This window comes from Anoplophora glabripennis, unplaced genomic scaffold, assembly GCF_000390285.2.
Source record: "Anoplophora glabripennis isolate ALB-LARVAE unplaced genomic scaffold, Agla_2.0 scaffold483, whole genome shotgun sequence".
Lineage (NCBI taxonomy): Eukaryota > Metazoa > Arthropoda > Insecta > Coleoptera > Cerambycidae > Anoplophora > Anoplophora glabripennis.
The window spans coordinates 109,905-134,617 of NW_019417794.1; the positions used below are offsets into that span (position 1 = coordinate 109,905).

Here is a 24,713-nt window from a genome sequence, read left to right on the forward strand (position 1 = left end):
GTTTAAGTAAAGTAAATGTATTATTTTTACAAAATTCTTATGTATTTCTAATTTTTTGTAAGGAATTTCATTTTTTAAACTTTTACCTAAATTTAGTGACAACTACTGATGTTAACAGATTTCATAAAAAAATTACTTTTCATACTTACATTTCGTTTATTAAATGCATATGCAGCATAAATGCAGTAAAAATGCCGTTGAATCTCACAAAGTAGGTAGTTAAAAATATTGAGAACACATTTTAAAAACATATTAAATAATTTTATTAAGAATTAAGCACATCGTTTTTCCTTCCAACTAAATTATCAAAGATAAATTTAATACTATCGTGGATAGCACAAGCCCCCAAAAAAAGCTTTGTTCGTAGTATACTGGACCTTGTTATTTCTACATATTTTGAACCACTGAATCTGAATCTGAAATCGTTAATGTATAGGTAATACCAGCGGATACCACTCGACTACAAATAGTAAAACAACATATATATATATATATCATCGGTCTTTTATACAAACTCATGAGGTCCCTCAACCTCAACTCCCATAACATCGTAACATAATAATAGTCCAGGCAAATTAGACCAAAATCACCTAGAATACGGAAATTTTTTTCTGATGAACTGATCGAGTTGCGGTTTTCGGCATTGTCTTCGGAAAAATATCAGGAAAAAAGTCTATATATTACACTTTGGGGCTGGATCGAAACTGCATTGCGGGTGCATAAAGTGCATCTTGGAGTGCATCAATTTTTCCGAATTTTCTAAAAATGGTAAAAATTGACTAAAAGTTGTAGAAATTTGGTTTTCGGGGTCGGAGATTCCGAATCTGACCCTGAAAAATATGCCCAACGGCCCTGGGGCCCCCCAAGGGGGCAAGCGGGGGGCTTTCTGTAAAACATCGAATAGCTGAGTAATTGCCTTCTAAATCCCCACTCGAGGGTTTTTGGGGTCGGGGATTTCGATTCTGACACTGAAACGTATGTCCGACGCCCATGGGGCCCCCCAGGGGGGCAAGGGGGCCTTCTGTAAAACATCGAATAGCTGAGTAATTGCCTTCTAAATTTCTACCCGGGGGATTTCGGGGTCGGGGATTCCGAATCTGATACTGAAAAATATCCATTAATCTTAGCTTGTCTATCACTAAGAAAAATTGTCGTAGAACTGGAGAAATTCTGGACAATCCGTTCCCAAGAGACACATTTCGTTAAATCAAAGAAATATTCCTTAAAACCGAAGAATATTTAATGGATCATGGATTTTCAAAAGAATCTCTTAGGCCCGTGCGACTGCGGATAATGCATAACAATTAGGCGACAAAATCCGATTATCGACAATGCAGATCTTGTGGGTGCAGGAAGCAAGGAATTACATGCACAATTGTATGTACAAATTGTTTTGGAACCAACTGTTCCTATCCTGAAATAGTCGAAAATGTAATAGATGATAGTGATGGAGACAGTGATGGCAGTACTGATGATGAAAATTGTGATTGATAGTGAAAGTGTTAGATAAAATAAAAAGAAAATTGGTTCTCAGAATAAAGTGGATTCTTTTCGACTCATTAATTTCCTGTTAGTTTTTTTTACCCTTCTTGTCTAATCTCTGTAAATTTACGTGTGTTACAATGTAAAGATGAGCCAACAAGATCATGGTTGGTAAGCAGGTGGAGTAGTTTTATTGCAAAAATCTGATGTGCCTTTCGATGTTTTCCAGAAAGCCCACCTCACGGGCGTCGGGCATACTTTTCAGTGTCAGAATCGGAATCCCCGACACCTAAAACCCCTAGTGGAAATTTAGAAGGCAATTACTCAGCTATTCGATGTTTTACAGAGGCCCCCCTTGCCCCCTGGGGTCCCCAGGGCCGTTGGACATATTTTTCAGGGTCAGATTCGGAATCTCCGACCCCGAAAACCAAATTTCTATAACTTTTAGTCAATTTTTACCATTTTAGAAAATTCGGAAAAATTGATGCACTCCAAGATGCACTTTATGCACCCGCAATGCAGTTTCGATCCAGCCCCAAAGTGTAATAGATAGACTTTTTTCCTGATATTTTTCCGAAGACAATGCCGAAAACCGCAACTCGATCGGTTCATCAAAAAAAAATTGCTGATTTATTGTCTAACTTGCCTGGTCTATAACATAAGCCTGAGATTCCAAGCGACAGTACGTGGAGGCTCGTATCTAATAACAATCTTGATGTGTAACCAAAACCTTAGAATGGGGAACTCAGTAACCCTGTTACCCTTCAACCCTTCAGAAACCACCATAATCTCATAAGCCCAATAACCCCATATTCCTAAGAAGCTGGAGACAGAGTGAGCAGAGCGAAGGAATTCAAATAATCACAATATTTACGATTATACTGACCCTAAGAACTAAGACACAAGTAACCCTATAACACCGTGATCTTACCTTATATACCTAGGAACCACTTAACCCCATAACCCTAAACCCATGGACCTGGGATTGCAGAAAACAAGAAGTAAGAACCCAAATCTATTCACTGTATTCCCAGTCTCAAAGGCACGGTTAAGAGGCTCTGGGGTCGTTGGATTATAAAGGGTTAAGAGATTATAGAGTTATAGGGTTTTGTGATTATTGGGCTCATGAGGGTGGTTCCTCATAAAGGGTTGGAGGGTATTAGGGTTACTGAGTTCTCCAATCCTAGATTTTGGAACCCATCGAAAACATTCTTAGAAGTGAGCCTCCTCGTACTGTCACTCGTAGTATCAGGCTTATTGTATTATGTAGTTATAGAGATATGATCTTTTACTCTTTGTAGTTGAGTGGTTTAGCAATGAATGTAAGAAGCTAGAATCCACTACTGAGGACTTTTGAGGATATATATATATAAATTAACGATTTTCAAAAAATCCTGATATGTAAAATCAAAATAGAGATCAGAAATCAGATTCAGTGGCCGAAAATATGTAGGAATAACGTTGTTTGTGTATTTATCAAGTTACTTAAGGGTTATAACCTAAATATTTTTTGAAGTAAATAGACTTACTAAAAATTTAACAGTCAATTTTTAATTTTTACATGTCTGTTTTTAATTTTACATGTCTATTTATATTTTTGATTGATTTATTGATCAATTTTCAAAATTTGATACATTTTTTTAATGCTTTATATGGTATACAAGGTGGGCCACCAGTAACGCCTCGGTCGCTAGTGACCAAACGGCAAATGTTACAGAAATCTGTTTCGGTGGGTATGTGTACGTTGATCACGGCTACATTTTAAAAATATTTTGAAATATACAGGGTGTCCAGGAAAAGCGTACCATATCAAAGTTATGTTTTTTTAAATGGAACACCCTGTATTTTACTGCATTTTTGAAAGCACCGTAAAAAAATAGGTGAACTTTATTAAAGGTTCTGCATACCTAGGACTTACAGTTTGTGAGATATTTCAATTTTAGTGAAAATGCAGGCATAGCGTAGAAATTTAATATTAGCAATAAAAAAATAATTTTAAGGAAGCAGCTTTGGAGGGTCTATTTTAGATCCTTGAAGTTATAAATTGTTATATTTGTCGTCACTTAGTATTATACAGGGTGTTCAAAAAACTGCTGAATACTTCTCTCAACTTTAAACAGCAATAACTTGGTTATTTTAAATGGAACACCCAGTATATTTTTACTTTGGGAGTTGGGAAATTTAAAACTCTTTCAAACTGTGTATAGGTTCCCTATACCTATCTCTAACGGTATTGGAGATATTTGTGCCGTTTCGTTTTTTATCGATTTTTTTTGTAAGATGTATCCACGTGTCTCTATCGAGGTCTTTACTGAATTGGTTTGGGTTCTTCTTGATGACGTCTCTTTAAATATAAGGAGAAAAATGTGAATGCAAATAGATGGCACACCTGCACATTTTTCATATTCAGTGAGAAATTATATAAATCGATAATTAAGTAATAAATGAGTAGGTAAGAATGGTTCATGTCAGTGGCTACCACAGGTGTCCAAACCTCTCGTAATGGACTTCTTTGTTTCGGGCTGTATAAAAATATATCTTGTACACAGTGTTCCACCTACTACTTGCGATGATATGAAGGAAAGGATTAGATATGCATTTGCCACAATCACCCCAAATATTCTAAGGAATGTGAGAATATCATTTGAAGATAGAATAAGATGCTGTATTCAAGAGAATGGTTATCAATTCGAACATCTATTAAAATTTTTCTTTGTTTCTTCTAAAAGTAAAATTTTCTTTAATAAATATTTTTCATGTTCATAAATAATTCAGTTACTTACTACAAACATATTTATACAAAATTAATAACTTTTTATAATTATTCTGCTTATAAAATAATATTTTTTATTAGAAAACTTTTTTGAATATTTTCATGATAATGATAAAAGGAACTTTTACTTTTAGAAAAAACAAAGAAAAATTTTAATTGATGTTCGAATTGATAACCATTCTCCTGAATACAGCATCTTATTCTATCTTCAAATGATATTCTCACGCAAATGCATCTCTAATCCTTCCCTCCAATATCATCGCAAGTAATAGGTGGAACATTGTATACAAGATTTTTTATATAGCTCGCAACAAAGAAGTCCATTACGGTGAGGTCTGGACACCTACGTGGCCACTGACATGCACCATTCCTACTTATCCATTTATTACTAAATTTTCGATTTAAATAATTTCTCACTGAATATGAAAAATTTGCAGGTGCGCCATCTAATTGCATCCTCATTTTTCTCAATATATTTAAAGAGACGTCATCAAGAAGAACCCAAACCAATTCAGTAAAGACCTCGATAAAGACACGTGGATACATCTTACAAAAAAAATCGATAAAAAACGAAACGGCACAAATATCTCCAATACCGTTAGAGATAGGTATAGGGAACCTATACACAGTTTGAAAGAGTTTTAAATTTCCCAACTCCCAAAGTAAAAATATACTGGGTGTTCCATTTAAAATAACCAAGTTATTGCTGTTTAAAGTTGAGAGAAGTATTCAGCAGTTTTTTGAACACCCTGTATAATACTAAGTGACGACAAATATAACAATTTATAACTTCAAGGATCTAAAATAGACCCTCCAAAGCTGCTTCCTTAAAATTATTTTTTTATTGCTAATATTAAATTTCTACGCTATGCCTGCATTTTCACTAAAATTGAAATATCTCACAAACTGTAAGTCCTAGGTATGCAGAACCTTTAATAAAGTTCACCTATTTTTTTACGGTGCTTTCAAAAATGCAGTAAAATACGGGGTGTTCCATTTAAAAATACATAACTTTGATATGGTACGCTTTTCCTGCACACCCTCTATATTTCAAAATATTTTTAAAATGTAGCCGTAATCAACCTACACAAACCCACCGAAACAGGTTTCTGTAACATTTGCCGTTTGGTCACTAGCGACCGAGGCGTTACTGGTGGCCCACCCTGTATAATTTATTTATGTTAGAAAATATTTTATTACTTAGCAATCTTTTGCAATTTTTTTTATTTTTCTAATTACTTTTATGATAAAATACAAAACTGGTTCTTCATACGACTTTATAAAAAAGAATATCAATTTCTTTAAATACAGGATGGTCCATTAATGTGATAAAATAAAATAATGTTACTAATTCGAGATATAATATAGTTAGTAAATAAGGTAGGTAGTTAATAAACGTATCGCATTTTAAACGCCAATTGTTAAAGCCACGAGATTAAAATTACATTCAATAAAAGGTTTAATTAAGTAAATACGCTGTAGTAAATTTGATTCAATTCCGTCAAACGTATTATGAAGATATGGCAGAAAAAATATTTTTTGTTGTAAACTTTAACACCCTGTATCTCCAAGTCCCGCAGGAAAAAAGTTTATAGAGCAAACTCTACTTATTTTTCAGTAATGAATCTAGTCCTGCAGTTTCTGTATTTAAAGTGAAATCACCCTGTATAGTATTTTCAGTATGCATTTAACTTTATGGAAAATATACTTGTTATATTTATAATAATTTTCAAATAGTAATTAATAGGTTAGCCAGTCACTTAGGATATATTGGACATCATTAGTATTACAAAAAATAGTCTAATTTTATAAAAGTATTTCTATAGATATTATCGCTAATCTTGGGATATTCTACTTTCTTAATAAAAATTGCTGAAAAAGAATTATCACCATCACCATCTAGTTTAGTATAATTATTTCAATTAATAATTTATAAAATTGAAGAAACACAATAATTCATTTTTATTTGAATATTTTTATATGTCTGGAATAATAACAGAAACATCCTGCTGTACAAATTTTGAATGATAAACCGAAAAGTTTCCACCCCCAAATAAGTTGTGCAGTTGTCTGTCTGTTTGTTTGCCATTTCTACAAAAAGAGTTGTATGAAATTTGAGTTCAGTACAACAAACGATTAAAGCAATAAATTTTAACATCCAAATATGTAGTGTTACAAATAAATTCCGCACTCCAAGACCGTTTCATTTTCCTTTACTATGCACGCGAGCTTTTAATGAACCGACTTTTTTATTTACATTATAAATTTTGAAACCCAGAACCACGGCATAAATTTAATGTTCGTACTATATTACACATGTAGTTTTATTTATTATATTCAAAAGTATAAGTCCGTAGTAATGATAGTATTTAGAGTCCCCAAAAATTGATCTGAGAAAATCGTTATTCTTTCCTCCTTTGGTTTTTTAATTACTGGCTGGAAAAATAATATTTTATCAGATCCTTGCTACAACCTACATTTTTCAAAAAACTTTGTCTCGAAACTGCTATTTTCGTAATCTCCTTTACACATACAGCATTGAGGGATATGAAAATGTCAAACATACGATCTGCTCCTGCCAGGGATGCGCTTGACAATACTTCGCTGGTAGTTAAAGCGGAATCTAACTAAGCTGTTCAAGTTAAATCCACGTCTATTTATCTGCAAATACAGCCCGGAGCTGTTGATGAGCCAATAAATGTTCGAGGCATATATATAATATACCTACCAATAACAAAGCCATATCCTTCTTATGGGGTAAACCTCTGCCTGTGTTCGAGAATACTCCTGTAATTAAACCAAACCGTATTATTTCAATGATAATCCCTTCCCTCACTCACTGTTTGCTATCTTAATATTGTGATGATGTCTATGGTATTAATAGAATTAGGAATATTTTCAAAGGAATACATACGTCCTTGTTAAACAAAAAGATATATGGGATTTGAATGATGCCTCATAAATTACTCTACAGATGCCCAAAGTCTAAGATTAAATTATGTATGAGATATCTCTAAAGACTTTTAAGATATTTTCCATCCAAGTATATATTCTTTTTTAACAACTTTCCGAGAAAAGTTTATATAGAAGTGCCCTAATATTTTAACGTTAAGGTGAAGTGCCCAAATGTGAGACCCATTTTGAAAATATATTGTAATACTCACAAAAATAGCAAATTTTCAAATATTAATAGCCTTGTTGAATAATCATGGAGTCTATTTTGACAAGCAAATAATAAAAGTACATTTTTACATACCAGTTTTGTAAAACAACAATAATATTACAAATAATAGTAACTGAAAAGAAAACATCTGTAATATGAGACCGAATATGTATAATACAATATACATACAGGGTGTGGCGTGTATAATCTATAAAAATTAAACTACAGCTTCCTAAAGATATTTGTAATAGAAACAAATCGTCGTTGAAAGAGAAAGATACTTCTCAATTTTTGGGAAATTTTTTAATGCAAAAGTACAAACTAAGAAAAATAGATATTTAAAAAAAATGATGTTTTCTTATTATAATAATTAATAGTAAGTAATTATATCTTAAATGCATTGTTATTTGCAAACCACATCCGTAAGCATCTGTAGTTGCCAACTGCATACACTAAACAAACTCCATTAAATTATGGAAGAAAATGAAATAAAACTTACCATTTCTAGAGAAAATATTGAAATTGATCCCCATTAACGCGGATAAGGCATGGCACCGACGCACCCAATTTTGGCGAATTCTTTGCCAAATTCCAGGTATTTCCCTAATTGTGACAGCAGCTTCAAGTATACGGTTTCGCAATTCTTCCACCGTAGCAATTGGAGTATTGTAAACTCAAGTCAAGTCCAATCCATCGCTGATGAAACATTTCATTCAAAAATGTTGCTTCTCGAGTACTGTGTGGAGGAGCCCCATCTTGAAGATAAAACATGCGTGCCACATCGACCAATAATAATTCAGGCAACCGGTTCCCCAAAATGTCAGCATATGTTGGTCCATTTAGTCGTCCTTCAAAGAAATAGGAACCCCACAAATACATCGCCTATTATGCCAACCCAAACATTTACCGAGAACCGATGTTGAAAGTGAGTTTCCCTAATCGCGTGAGGATTTTCATCAGCCCATATGTGCATATGATGGAAATTCACTTCATCACGGGTAAATGTCGCCTCATCTGTTACACAAACATAAGCATAAAAGTCTACTTGATTGGCACATTGCCGTAAAAACCATCTGCAAAAACGCATTTGTTGATCACAATCCGGGGGTAAAATCGGTTGAACTGGTTGAAGATGATAGGGGTGCAACAGTTGGCGCCTTAAGATGCGATGTACGGTACGAGATGAGGTTCCTACTTGCTGTGCATGTCGTCGAGTACTAATTGTGAGGTCTTCGTCAAGATTTTCCCACACTGCATCTTCAACATTAAGGTTCGCTTGCTGACCACGTCCTTCTCCTCGAGGAATAACACTTCCCGTATCTCGCAGCCGCTGAACGCACTGTAGGATTGTATTTGCACATGAGGAGTGACGTTGTGGCCATCGTTCCCGGTACAACCTAGTCGCGGCGAGCACATTTTCTCCGGCTGCACCATACAGTAACACCATATCTACACGTTCGGAAATAGTAAATGCATTGTTTTCTCGGTTCATTGTAAAATTAGTTTGTGCACAAACTAAAAAATTAAGCAAAGTAAGGAATAAGAATCTCGTTTTTAATGTAATCGGCACGCTATTCTTATTTTTTTACTTCTTTATAAAAATTACACTGTCACTATCGTGGAATTACAAAATAGAAACTTTTCTGGAATCTTTAACTTTTTAACACTGGTCGATGGACGATGCTTAATATTTAATAATTAAGTGAATAATGAATTCAATACAAATATAAAATAAGTTGTCTGCACAATTTTTTTGACAATGTATTGTAATGTAATATTAGGTTATACCGACTTAAATTATAAGGTTGCATCTCGGGTCGCATAAAAACATTTCCAAAGTTTTTAATAAATAACACAGTATCGGCCTTCATTTTCGTTGAATAAATGAACTTTAATTTACAAAAAAAAAACGCGAAGATAGAACTTTTTCGTATAAGAATTTTCTATTACAAATATCAACAGGAAGCAGTAGTTTATTTTTTATAAATTATACACGCCACACCCTGTATATTTCAAATAACATTATTTTTAGTAAAATAACGACTTAAAATGCAAGATAAAGTAAAACCTTTTAAATTATTTTAATCTGTCTTTTTGCATATTTAATTGGGCACACCTTCTGCACCACAACCCTCATAGGCCCATCGGTACTGTTCGTTGTAATCGTCTGCCGAATACAAGTCTCTACAAAAGAAACACTGTGCATCATAGTTCTCCTCGCCATCACTGGCATCATCAAAAACAACTTCCATGTTACTCTCATCAGTCGAACTATCACTTAAATCAACTTTCTTCTTTTTCTTCAACTGCTTAGTATCTTTTGATGTGTCATTGTTCACTTTTTTATAATCATTAAACTTGTCACTTTTGCATCTTTGCTGTTTTTATATGGAATCTATTTTAATGCATTGTTAAGTCATACTCATATGGAGAGGACGTAATCAAAGTGTCACTAGAAACTTTTGAAGTTCCTGGACGTGGATGATTTATAGCGTCTTTTAGTCTTTGAAATCTCTTGAAGTTCCTAGGCGTAGACGATATGTAACCTCTTCAGTGTCATTAGAATCTTTTGAGGTTTCTAGACATGGATTTGAAGTATTTTCAGTGATTTCCCCTCAAGGCAGTATTGAACTAATTCATGTTCGATACTTTTGCCCAGAGTATTTGCGCAGGAGAAAATTTTTTGTTTTTAATATAATATTCAAGGGTATCTTTTGGAACATTAAAATGTTTCGCCGCTGTTTTCTAGACATATCTTCTGACTGTTTTAATCGCCAATTCCATTTGTTTTTTGTTATTTGTTCCGTTTTTCATTGCGTTTAGGAAAAATCCGCTAGATTAGATTTTTTAATGTATTGCCTCCATTTAGAGACGGCACCAAAGCAAGCGTACTTGTTAGTAGTTCTAATATGTTTTGTTGTGTTTTATAGAGAAATTTATATAAACTTTGCCCAGAGCGTCAATCTTTCTCGATTTACTGACGGAATTAAAATTTCTCTGTATAAATATTTTAAAAATAATAATAATAATCCACATTAAAAACTTATAATTTATTTTGACAATCTGTTAAATGATGTTTACCAATTTACGATTATTTTTTATTCAGATATTGGAATTATCTGCCTTTCTAGTTCATTGCGTTGATTTTTCTTAAGACCTAATTTCGCCTTTGAAGTGGCTCAAATCAAATCATTAAAACAAATGTTACGATCCTGTTTGGGCCACTGAAAGTATTATAAAGTAATTTCTATATTTTTTCTTCGCAAATAAAAATATTTCATAATGTAATCATGTATATTTGAAACTGAAAATATGTTAGCACTATGCTATTATATAAAAACGAATAAAAATATTTAATATCTTCATATATAACGTTCCTTTAAAAGATTTGGATATAAATAGGTTACATACCTTTTAGACTTTGCCGCCCTAGTTCTTTCAAAGTATTTTTATTAAAAATACCTCTCAGGATTAAATTAGAATATGTCTAGAAATTTACTGTACAAGGTTTCATATTACATGGTGTTTGCACTTACGGAAAAGTTTATAATTTTAAAAGTTTGAAAATTACGTACATGGATATATTGTCACAGCTATGCAATACTTATTATTGTAGAGAGACATTCATGTAATATTTTATATCATCCTGTCTGTTTTACTTTTGAATTTACGAAAAAAAAAATGTGTAGAAATAAAGTTTTAGTATATTTTATAGTTAAAAACAGTACTTAGAAATGTAATTGAAGTACACTCAAAAGAAAACTTGTTCTATCCGACTTGTTAAAATTCTAACGACATAAAATTGTGTCAAAATGTGTTCCCATTAAACTAAAAATGAATACGCTTCTTTACCATTCTTTAGAAGGTCAAGCCAAAGTCAAATTTCTTTTTAGAATAGAGTGTATGAATATATTAAGTTACTTTTTATCTTTTTCCTAATGTCATGTATCGATTTTATTTTTAGCTATACATAATTTTAATAAGGCCCGAAAGAAACATAAGGCAAAGTATGATGCCTATGCGCTACAGCGCGATCAACAAAAGCTCCACCACAACAGGATCGGGCAGCATGATGGCGGCTGTAATGGTGACAGCAGCAACTTGTGACCAAAAGCAGCAGATTCAGAAACATGTCTCTCCTATAGAAAAAGCACCTGATGGTAAGTTCTCACTAAGTGTTAGTAGCCTTAGAAATTAACAATTGCTATATAGAAATAACATTACTAGGGACCCTATAATACTTCAAGAATTGGTCGAGAAACACAATTTTTGATCAATAATTCAAGAGCAATTGAAGATATAAACTTCAAACTTGGTACAAGTGCTTTATAGCCTCTTTGCTACATGATTGCGTATATATCACGACGTAAAATGTCTAGAGGTAACTCTAGATGCTAAAAGCATGTACACAAAGCTTTAAAAAAAAGGAAAAATATATTTAATGGCAACCAAACTAGCAATAGGAACAACCTAAATCCACACAGAGTACTATGGTGAGGCCATGGTTACATATATTTCTCTAATCTGGTGGCCAAAAACCTCCAAAACTGCCATATTTGTATGCTGAGAAAAGTACTCTAACTGAAGCAGTGAAAACCATTCATAAACGTTCGCCTAGAGACATCTTCATTTAGTGGAAGTAGGAATAAGACAGCTTTTGAATAGCCCAAAGACACATTAGCGTAGCGAGTCCTCTGCTCGAGATAATATGTTTTCAATGTTGAAATTTGAAAGGTTCTACAATCCTCAGTTAAACTCGAACGGTAAGGCAGAATTTGCCTGTCATCATTAGCATACTGATACATCCAAAACTGGCAATGAAATTGGAGCAGGCTCTAACTGCATTTCAAGCAGTACATGTAGGTGAAATAACAAGAGGAGGACATATAGAGGTTAAAAGGTTCTAATAGACATACAATAATAAAGGCGATGGCAAGACACGGGATTATTTCAAAGCTGTACTGGAACTGCCTCTGGTGACTTCTTACTTACGCTCCATAAGGTAACACTGAAATTGGTGTCAAGACATGAAGCGCTATTCGTCCTTGAAGCAGATACTGTAGGAAGTAGGGATCTGCAGAAATTTTTGCAAGTCCTTTATAGTGGATGAGTGAAGGAATATGAGCAATGAAAAAGCATATATAAATTTTTACAGGCTATGTACCCGTCTTTAGAATACCATAAAAGATAGAAACATTATCATAATTCGATGGATGAAACTACATCAGTTGCATTGGAACTACATATCAGTGCAAAGCAAATTATGGACTTTCTAGCTGGTCACCGTAATCTGAAGATACATATCTACACAATGTGGCTGACAATGGTAAAGCCATCTGCAGACTGTACAATAAGAACGAAACAGTTTCAATTCTGGAAGATATTTTTTTATGCGTTCAGCTATATAAGGAAGTCTATAGTTTCATTAGAAATATTGCTAGAAAAACAGCAAAAAAGATGTACCATACTTTCATTAGCTTTATTCTGAAAAATGATAGCCAGCTGCGGAAACAACTGAATTTTAACGTCTCTATAACGGTTTGTCAAAATAATTGACATTTTGTACCTACCTATTATATCTATAACTAATAACACAGGTCAACATTTGATCTAAGCGGGAACACCGTAATCGGTATAGGCTACTACGGGTTTTTGGGGTCGCTGATTACGATGAGAGGGTCAGTTAACCTCTATCACGTCAGGTTCAAGGTCATTTGAAGGTCAAATGCAGAAAAAGCCATGAAAAATAAAAAATCTGAAAAAAATCATGGATATGTTTTTGAGGTCGGACAATCCGAATCTGAGGTCAGCCAAGCTCCATAAAGTCAACGTCAAGGTCATTTGAAGGTCAAATGCAGAAAAAGCCGTGAAAAAATCTGAAAAAAATCATGTATATTTTTGAGGTCGGATAATCCGAATCTGAGGTCAGCTAAGCTCCACAAGGTCAAGGTCATTTGAAGGTTAAATGCAGAAAAAGCCGTGAAAAAATCTGAAAAAAATCATGAATATATTTTTGAGGTCGGATAATCCGAATCTGAAGTCAGCTAAGCTCCACAAGGTCAAGGTCATTTGAAGGTCAAATGCAGAAAAAGCCATGGAAGTCTGAAAAAATCATGGATATGTTTTTGAGGTCGGAGAATCCAAATCTGAGGTCAGCTAAGCTCCACAAGGTCAAGGTCAAGGTATTAGAAGGTCAAGTTCAAAAGAAAATTTTTAACCGATAACATTTTTTAGTTGTTATTCTTCATGTTTTTTATATAAACCCTTACTTCTTCCATGTGTTCTACAAGATTTATACTCATATCACGCACTTTCGCTTGAATCATCGCGCCTATTCAGTTACATATCACTGATCCGACAATAATACCGTAAAATCAGTATATCGAAGAACATTTTCTGCGGGTTATATGTGGCTACCGTTCTATCTCGTATGAGGTTACATGCTTACTAGCAGAAGAGGCATCTATATAGCTACTAATAAAAGAAATAACAAACAATTTCCGTTGAAAGCAACCAATCTATCAAAATGGAGATATCGTAGGAAAAGAGGAAAAGACTCAGACCATGGATCTATGGCAAATAGGATGAAAGGAATCACCTAATGGAAGAGGGATGCACCGATTGATTAAAGTTATCGGTAGCTGGTGTAGAAGAGCACATGGCGAAGTTGATTTCTTCTGAACACAGTTGGAAGAATAGAGGATCCAGAGAATGTGATTGAAGTGATGTTGTCTTCGCCAACAAATTGGTCAGCTGAGCAAGTTTCGCAGCAACTGCAATAAAGAAACTGAAAGCAGAAGAACGCAGAAGAGCGAACGTGTAGAATAGGCATTTATCCTATTTTCACTTCGAAAAGTAATGCTTGACTTCAGACTTTTCCATGGCTTTTTCTGCATTTGACCTTCAAATGACCTTGATCTTGACCTTGTGGAGCTTAGATGACCTCATATTCGGATTGTCCGACCTCAAAAACATATCGATGATTTTTTTCAGATTTTTTCATGGCTTTCTCTGCATTTGACCTTCAAATGACCTTGACCTTGACCTTATGGAGCTTAGCTGACCTCAGATTCGGATTGTCCGACCTCAAAAACATATCGATGGTTTTTTCAAATTTTTCCATGGCTTTTTCTGTATTTGACCTTCAAATGACCTTGACCTTGACCGTGTGGAGCTTAGCTGACCTCAGATTCGTATTGTCCGACCTCAAAAACGTCCATGATTTTTTTCAAATTTTTTCATGGCTTTTTTTGCATTTGACCTTCAAATGACCTTGACCTTGACCTTGTGGAGCTTAGCTGACCTCAGATTCGGATTGTCCGACCATATCCATGATTTTTTTCAGATTTTTTCATGGCATTTTCTGCATTTGACCTTCAATTTACCTTGAACCTGACGTGATGGAGGTTAACTGACCCTCTCATCGTAATCAGCGACCCCAAAAACCCCTAGTAGCCCATACCGATTACGGTGTTCCCGCTTAGATCAAATGTTGACCTGTGTAATTATAACATGAATATTTACAGTAACCAAGAAACACTAGATATGATTTTAATTTATGGAGAAGGCTAAAGCTGCCAGGTATTTATAGGTGCCAACATCGTTTCCCGCAGAGACAACTTCCACAGAAAAATTTTTCGAAAAGTTAGCCAGGAATTTGGCGGCAGATGGAAGTTTTCAAAAGAAAAGAAGAGTTTTTAAACTCAGAAGGGCAAGAGATGAAGAACATTCGTTAGAGATGTTAAATGGTCTGCTAGATCTTTGGGTCTCGCCCCTATAGATTTCTTTCTTTGGCCTTACCTAAATGATATTTATCTTAAAAACAGAATAAGAGTAGAATATCGGAGATTAAATGAAGAAACAGTATAATGTGTTTGTAGAGAGGGTGTGATATACATAGCTATTCTGTGTTTGGAAGCAAATGGAGGTCATTTTGAACATTTGAAATAAGCATTGTTTTGAATTGTTATATTATTATCGTATTAAAAATAAAATATCTTACTTTAAAAAACATAATAACTTGTTTCCGCAGCTGGTTATGATTTTTCAGAATAAAGCTACGAAAAGTAGGGTTCATCTTTTTTGTTGGTTTTCTAGTAATATTTCTAATGAAACTATAGACTTCCTTACACAGCTGAACGCAGAACAAAAATATCTTCCAGAATTGATAAAAAAATATAAAGTGTGCCATTTGAATAAAAACAGTTGACTATAGCAATTTTCACATATGTTACCATGGAGACGATCTAATAATGTCATTTGATAGAGATTGAGCGGCGATTTAAAAATATATAGGGTTTGTCATAGGTATTTGTTAAAATAAAAGAGAGACAGAGCTGCGAATACCAAACTGAATCACTCGGTATATCATATATGAATATATTATAATCTTCTGGAAACAAACTACCAAAAGAATTTTTAACATGAAAATCTAGTGAAGAAGCTTTTAGACATGATGAAAACAACAGTAACACAACAAGCATATTATCTGAAATTTGGGAGCCTACCACTCTTGCTACCTATACTTATTAATATAATATATAATGGTACAAAAGCAATTCCCTCATATCTACAAGTAAAATCTAAACAAAGATTAGTAGTAGTGTCACAATTAAGATGAGACTAAATTTTAATTAGTATCGATAATTCCAATTAATGCTTTTGTGCCTCTGGATTTTTCCCGTAGATTGGCTCATTCAGGTTAAAAATTCTATATTGCTCAAATTTCGATTGCGCAGCACTGCACCAAGTTTTAAGTCTCCCCAAGTATATCCAATGGTTCTTAAATAGCTCAGCGCTACAAGAAAGTGAGCTAGGTCATGGACCGTACCAGTAAATTCTACAGTGTTTTAACCCGCTGAATCCAAATCTAAAGTTAGAATTTCCGGATTAGTTCAATGTCTTAACATAAAAAAAAACTATCCTAGGAAGCGGTTTTCGAGATTTCAAATTGACTTAAGTGGCCACTGACTGGAAAAACAATGGAATTCACGATCTCATTACACCACAATTCCATAAACATTTATCCTCGTAATCCCATAACCTCTTAACCTCTTAATTCCATAACCCCATAACTCCAGATAACCATAACCTCGTAATCCCATAACCCGGAATGTGCAGGAGTGTAGAATCGTGAAACTCTGAGTTAACATGGATTACATATATTAGAAGTTCAGAACTATATAATTCTATGTAATCCCGCCATCCCAATACTTGGAACATGCAACCCCAATGATATTATGGTCTGAGCACGCATACTTCTATCAGTTAGTCATCTGGACATTTTTTTCTTTGCATCTAGTACCATAATATAAATCTGTAGGCCCCAGAATATGTCTTGCATGCCCCAGGTTAAAGGTCTGCGGAGTTATAGTAGGACAAGTACATCCTAGCACTTCCCGGGTTATGGGGTTAAGGAAACCTTCCAACTAATGGTCATGGAGTTTCGGACCCATGGTAAGTATATAAGTCCATGTTCCCACAGAACTTGGACATCTCGGGCCATGGGGCTAGGGGGTTATGAAGCTACATGGTTATGTCGTTGCCTTATCGGTAAAACCTGGAAACTGAAGCCAAGTATGTCATACTGGATATATACATCGATAGTAAGACCTAGGATATTTCATGGAGCCGTGGTATGGTAGCAAAAAGCACAACAGACCACAGCGGGGAAAAAACTGAATAAAATGCAGAAATTGGCTTGTTTAGGTATAACGGGGGCAATGTCATCAACCCGGACAGCTTGGCTAAAAGTTATGCCAAATCTACTATCGCTTCATGGTGATGGTTTGCAGCTTCTCTCCACTCAAGAACAATAACGACTAGAGAGGTAGTCCTTACTCCAGGATTATGAAAACATCTATGTCGGAACAATCTCTGGGGATGATTCCAAGATTTCACCTTCACAAGCAATTTAAAATTCGTATCAAAGCAAATGGACGAATAGTTTGACACCCTCGAAAGATAGAGCCTGGTATGGTTTACGGACGGCTTCAAAACGGCCAGGGGCGGTGCAGGAGCATATGGACTCAGACCCAGACGAAGTGTAAGCTACAATCTGGGGAGGTTTTCCACTGTATTTGAAGTAGAAGTCTTCGCAATAAGGAGGATGAACTTGTTAGGAAGGGATCCAAAACAAAGTTCATTGGCCCGGATCCCTTCTGTGGCACATCTCACATCTTACAGTGTGGTCAGGGGGGCTCTGGGCAAATGGACTGCGTTAGAACATAGGAAATACTGGGCTTCAAGGTCGGGGTAAAGCAATGCGAAGGAGTGTCCTTTACAGAAAACAACGAAGAACGAAGTAGAATGACGCTCCTGGGAAAACACTGTCTGAAATCCAAGGAGCTGAGAGTAGTGTCGGCAAGGAAGCTTTTATTAAAAGAACAAAAATATTTGCTAAGTAGGTTTGAATAGTGGAACGCAGATAAGGCCACAATGCTATGGGACTTGAATAGAACTGAACCACAGATTCAGAAGAAGAAGAAGATAGACTTAATTCATCCGCGCTTCATAATTTTACATCCTCGCACGCCCCGTGTTATGAGGTTAAGGAAACCTTCAAACTCACAGTCATATAGTTTCGAACCCATGATGTATAAGTCCATATTCTCATAGAGTTTCGTGGTTCTAGTTTAGGGTTATGGAGTTAAGGGATTATGAAGGTACAGAGTTATGGGGTTATGAGATTATGGTGTCATGAGATCATAAATCAAATTTTTGCCAGTCACTGACTACTCAAGTCAGTTTTAAATCTTGAAAACCGCTTAATAGAAGACTTTCTTGTCATGATGTGCAAAGGTCATCCTACTTTTTTGTGGCGGTTTTTAATTGATCAAAAACTATGGTTCGCATAAAAAACTTGAAAGTCTGAAGATTGATTCCAGGGAAAAATGGTCTTGTTTTTCTTCGTTTTTCTATTCGCTACGGAATTGAATTTTTAAAGTTCTGGCGAATGTGCCAGTATTAGTAGAAATAATTTTATATATTTATGTTTTTTGCTAAAGGAACATTGAAAATGTTAATTTCGCTTAATTAAAATATCAGATATATTTTCCTTTTGTCTAATTTAGGAAAACGCAATAGTAATAACAAAAAAGAAGGTAAGCAGCAAAACGAAATTATTATGAAATCAGACTAAATTTAGTTTGAACTTTTAGTTGCCTAAATCTTACTAACTTATTGTTAATAATGTTAATATTTATCTTCTGTTGCTTTTAATATATTTATCTGATATATTCCATACATTTCTACTAAATAATTGTAATGTTTAAATAATTTAAAACATTTTACAGCAATTTAAAAAAATAAGAAATGTGGATCAGCCTTGTTGTCAATTATAATTGAAATAACACATTTGTACTGAAATACAAGGTTTCTTTATATAAAATTATGTACGTATATTTTTCCTTAAATATGTATAACGATGATTTACAAACCTTAATTTGCAGAACTTTCACACAATATTAGATGCTATTGATGTTCTGAAAAGTAATTATTAAATGAAACTGTGTTTATAGTGCATAGGAAATGCTTTTATAACTATCCAGATATCTGAACTTTACTTTGACAGAACTTTCACGAAATTTAGATCCTATTAATTTTTGAAAAATGATTATTAAATGGAAGTGGATTCATAGTGCAAAGGAAATGTATTATTTTAACTATGTAGGTATTTAATTCCCCTGCTCATATTCTTTAATTTGAATTTAAAATAATTTCAGTATTAAAATATAATTATTTATTACATTGACAAAGAACTTCGGTGATCCATCTGAACATTTTTCAATAAAATACTTATTTTTTCATTTTTTAAATTTATTCTAAAATAATTCATAAAAAAAAATTCATAAATTATGTCTAAAGCTAAAATCCATCGGGTAAAACTTTATTTAAAAAGACTACATTTTCAGCCTTAAGTAGGAAGGACACTCGGTATAACAGCTCTCCTTATAATTGCTCTATAAAACAGTAAATTTTATTATCCCGTTTCGTGGTGGTGGCACATTTATGCTCAATAAGACCGATTGAGAATCGAATATTTTATTCCAAATTCGACTGACTCATGTATCATCTTGAATTAATCTGACGTTAAATCTTTTAGAATACATGAATATGCTCTATCCCTGCTACATTATTTAATTTAAAATTTCGACGGTTCTATAATATGAGGGCAATTACAGTAACAGGTTTAATTTTTCAAGGGTAAAGTCAATTTAAAGTTGGGCATGTTATAATCAATAATTAAATATTTGAAGCTTCTACCAAAAATCAACCTGTTTTGAGAATTCTGTTTTATATCCTAATATACTTCGGATGTATAAAAATAGAAAATGTTCAAAACGACATCCAATAATTGAAATTAATAAATAAGTAAACAGGTAAAAGACAGGGTAAAATAAAAATATTTTGTAAATATAATGTTTACTTTCGATATATCGACTATTTACTTAGAGAAGTTTAATTTTATATCATCATTAACGTAACGTCATGTATCAAGGGGGCTCATATTTTAAAAATATCTTTTAGTTATAGGTATAACAAATAGTGTAAAATTGCCAAAGCAAACATTTATTTTTCATGAAACACTATAAATTTTACATACGTAATTGCTATGAAAATTTTTCGTTTTAGAAGAAATATAGAGTATTTGGTGTACACACAATACTTGAGTAGTTTTTGATATATTCGTCGATTTACTAAAAATTCCCACTACTAGTTCCAGAATTACTTTACACTTCCTTAGCCTTAGCTTTTACCTCGCAACTTGCTAGAGTAGGGCAATCAGTCGGTGCAACTTAAGCGCGGATAATTGTTAATAACAAATACCGGAATATAATAAAATATCTATAATCAATTGAAATATACGCGGCAACATCTATAGCGTAGAAATAAGATTAACAGCAACTAAAACTGGTTCATTACACATGTCTGCGGTCTCATAATCTACAGATTATTTATTTTTGTCGTTTTCTTAATAGTCATTATGACACCCTACTAATGAATACGTGTTTACTCTACGAGCCATTGCCAAAACTAACTTTATTTTTGTTTATTTCAACACCATTATGAAGTTTATAAACTAAAAATTATTTGACAAATGTATATAAGAGAAACTTGTAACATTTTTAATGTCCTGTCTTCCCCTAATTTTTTGTCACTTGCTAGGAAATGCCTTGCGTATACAAGGTATTCTACAAGCTCTATGGCAAACTTTGACAGATAGTATCAGGGTTAATTTCAAACATTTTTTCGTATGTGAACATAGATTCGTTTTTGTTTAGAAGTTACAAAGATTTAAAAAATATAATTTCATATTTCAATCAAAATAGCCTGATAAATAAAAATGATGGTTGCTATAACAATAATTATTATTTGTATCATTTTGTTTATTCATTTGACACTTAGCGTTAAAGTGCTAAATATCAATTGACCATTCCATTCATTCCATTCAATACACTTGGGTAACTATTTTGAACTGTTCTAATACTGTCCGCTGACAGAACCAAAACAAGCCTATTGTCTTTGTACCTATATCGGTAGTCCTATGGGAACACCCGACAAGCAGCCAGAGAATACCAACGAAGATACTCAAATAGATATCAACCTGCCCACATAGTCTTTAGTGCATCATTTTGTAGACTTCGGGAAGAAGGTAATCCCGCTCCAAAAAAAGCCATTCGTCATACTGAAGTGAATGTACAAAATGAAGAAGATATGATAGACGCTGTCATAGACAACTTTTCAATTAGTGTTTGTAAATAATCTTAATTTATTACCGAATATGGTATGGCGTGTATTGAACAGAAAAACGTTACACCCGTTTTATCGCCAAAATGTACAAGCGTTACATGTGGGAGATGCTCCTCAGCCATTAGAATTTCGTCGCTGGTTACTTCAACAACATGCACAAAATTATAGATAGGAAAACACCCTTTTTGATTTCATTGATGATGTAGGGCTTAATATTGTTCAAAACATGTGGTATCAGCACGATGGTGCACCACCATATGAGGGAGAAAGGTAACTGCTTGGTAAAATGATCATTTCCCGAATAAGTGTCAAAGTCAAAAAGTCAAAAAGATCTAAGAGCATGGCCATCTTATTCCCCAGATCTACTTCTTTGTCTACCATGTTGAAATCACTACCCATCAGCAGTTATTGAAAAGTATTCGAGATGCAATTAACCAGATAAGAAATGATCCAAATTTCATTCATCGAGTGACGGAATCTTTAGTTCGCCGATGTGAAGCTTGCATTCGAGCCGAAGAAGGATATTTTGAACAATTTTTATAGTCTTAAGAATTGTTAATTTAGTTAATAAAGGTTAACTAATGTTTAAACTTTAAACATAAATAATAATTATTGTTGTAGTAACCATCATTTTTATTTATCAGGCTCGTAGATTGAAATATGAAATTATACGTTTTAAAATACTTGTAACTTCTAAACAAAAACGAATCGGACCTCTATGTTCATATAAGAAAATTAACCTAGCACTATCTGTCAAAGTTTGTCATTGAGCTTGTAGATCAATCTGTATAACACATATTAACATACATAAAATGTATAACATAGGTATATATAAAATTTCAACAATTTTATTAACTTTAGAAGAAAATAACAACCTATAAAAACCGTTGTCGTGAATTATACGTATATCAAGTTAATTTGTTTCATAGCTTTCATAACCCTTTTTGCTTTTTCTCCCCCTGGTAATATAACAGAAAGGTCTCCTTCCTCATTCCTAAAATTTTCTGAACCTTCCCACTGTAAATTTTATATTTTTTCCTTTACACAATTTTTCGATCTGGGAAGAAATAAATTAAAGTATCACTATCTTTCTTTTCCAGATGTTCTTTACGAAAAACCCCACACAAAGGACACCAGTACTCAAACTTCCCCTCATTCTTCCAACAATACTCTAAACCACTCCACGGACCATATTCCGAAAATGAACAACAACTACAACATAGGAAACGGCCCGGTAACTATACCTCAAGCATCGAAGATTAAGGATCTCTCGTTATAGCAGACGCCAGTGAGCAGATCGTCGAGCTTAAAGCGTAAGCCAGTACAGGTTTAAGTTGTATAACTGAATACATTCGAGAAAAGAAGAGACATTTCAAGATAGCTGTGTAAATATTAATCGAATAGAATTTGTTATACTTAGTGTTAAGACTGTATCCAAATTTAGTAGGTTGTTATCACTAAGCGTAAATCATTTACCAGAACTTCTTGTTGGTATTAATACAGTGCTCCTTTTATTAAGCATATAGCCTGTGGACGAAAACGTGAGCTGCTATTAGCTGCTCTGTCAAAAAGTTAGTTCTTAGATTTTAACCAGTTTGCAGTCAAAGCACGCTAACGTTTTCAAATGCAAGAGCTTCCGCATATTGAAAGGAATAAGTATAAATAATATTTCAAACTTAATGTTGAAATAAAAGATAAGTTAAAAGCAGGACTTCGTCAACTATAACAATATTTTTTTCGATTATTAAATTAATATAAAATTAAATTCTGAAATATCATTTGAATAGGAATGTTAGAAACCGTTTTTCTTCTCAGAAATGAAGCAAGTTATACAGGGTATCTCAGAATATATGGGCAATATCTCGGATTTATACAGGGGACATTAAAATAACATGACAAGTAATTATAAAAATTTTCTCTAGAGGGCGCCCCGACAGAAATACAGGCTCCTAAAGGACGCCCCCGAAAATCGTTTTTTTAATAATAACTAAAATATTTTGTGTAATTTATTATTTTTTAATACGATGGACAATAGAGGATCCAACAATCTTCAATTCGCAGAGCTAGGGAATGCATTACATTAGAAGGAGCTCATGTTGAACCGTTATTCAAAATTATGTAATAAAAATCATATTAAACAAAAATAATTCAGTTCATTTTAGCGATATCAACATATAATGCCTTCTTTTAGATTAAGGTTCTAAAAATATTGTTTTGGTAAAGGGTGTAAAAAAATTGACATTATTGTGCTATAGTTAGTCCGTCCCTTGCAAATTAAATAAACCAAATTGTTTTCACGGGTCAATTTTTAAGGAGTCTTATCTGTTATCCATCGTATTAAAAAATAATTGTTACATAAAGTATTTTAAGTTATTAAAAAAAATCGATTTTCAAGGGTGTCCTTTAGGGGCCTGTATCTCCGTAGGGGGGGACCCTCTAGGGAAAATTTTTATAGGAACTTGTCATATTATTTTAATGTCCCCAGTATAAATCTGAGAGATTGTCCACATATTTTGGGACACCCGGTACAATGCTAATCATTTTTAATTTTCCGGTAAGTTTCGAAAGACAAACGGCATTATTTATCACTTTTTAGTTTCTAAGGATGCAAAAACAATTGGTCTTACTTAACTTATTACCTATCTACTTTTTACTCATCACAGTAGAAGACAATTTCGAAAAATAATTCAATCTAAAATTTTTGTTTCAAAGAACATAAATATACTTTGTTCATTTTCAGATGACATAAAGTTTTGAAGAAAAAGTAAAATGTTTTCACTGAAAGGTAATTTTATTCTCTTTTTGTGAATATGATGGAGTACCTTTTTTAACATTAAAAATTGTAATTTATTACTTTTGCAAATTGTTACAATATGCATGATAATAATGAACATAAAAAAAATGACAGTATAATCTAACAATTTTTTTAATGGAACACCCTATATATTAGTTCATACTTAGCTTCGTTAAATTTTTTTCTTTTCAAAAATATATAATATGATTTTGATTTAGGACTTTTCGACATATTTCAGTTTAAAATTATTTTTGAAAAAACAAGAGGGAAATTTATGTCTGACGGATCGGAGTGGCTATGGACGAGGCACCCGAAATAAACAAATGACTTTGACAGAAGCTTATTTATCATCATTAATTTATTTCCTATAACAAACTATTTTAACAAAGAAATAATGTTTAGATACTCTAGTATAGGACGAATTACTGTCAATGACCAGATATGCTCAAATACCTACACTGAAAAAAATGTAAGAAATATTTGTGAAGAAACTGTCTAATCTAAAATTCGTTACTTCAGTTCTGGTAAATAATTAAGAACTTGTTATCAAATACTATGTAACACAGGGTAAGATGTTTGTTTTTATTTTTTCAAACATGTTTAATGAGAACTATATTTGTGTTAGGGAATAATAGCAATTCTACTGACATGTTCTTTGTATGTGATCATTAGGTACTTCTCTTTACACATATACGTAAATAACTCTGTTTCCTATAAAACGTATTGCTTTGTATATTTCGGAAATTACA

The 24,713-nt window shown here is 33.4% G+C and overlaps 1 protein-coding gene across 1 annotated transcript in view; it reads left to right on the plus strand.

The window, feature by feature from the left end:
• Positions 1-22,449, plus strand: part of LOC108910841 (metabotropic glutamate receptor-like) — a 105,486-nt gene extending 83,037 nt beyond the window's left edge. Inside the window, exons 6-7 of the mRNA XM_018715584.2 lie at positions 11,383-11,578; positions 22,271-22,449. Coding sequence (XP_018571100.2) covers positions 11,383-11,578; positions 22,271-22,449 — 375 coding nt within the window. The remainder of the gene's footprint in view (positions 1-11,382; positions 11,579-22,270) is intronic.
• The last annotated feature ends 2,264 nt before the right edge of the window (positions 22,450-24,713 follow it).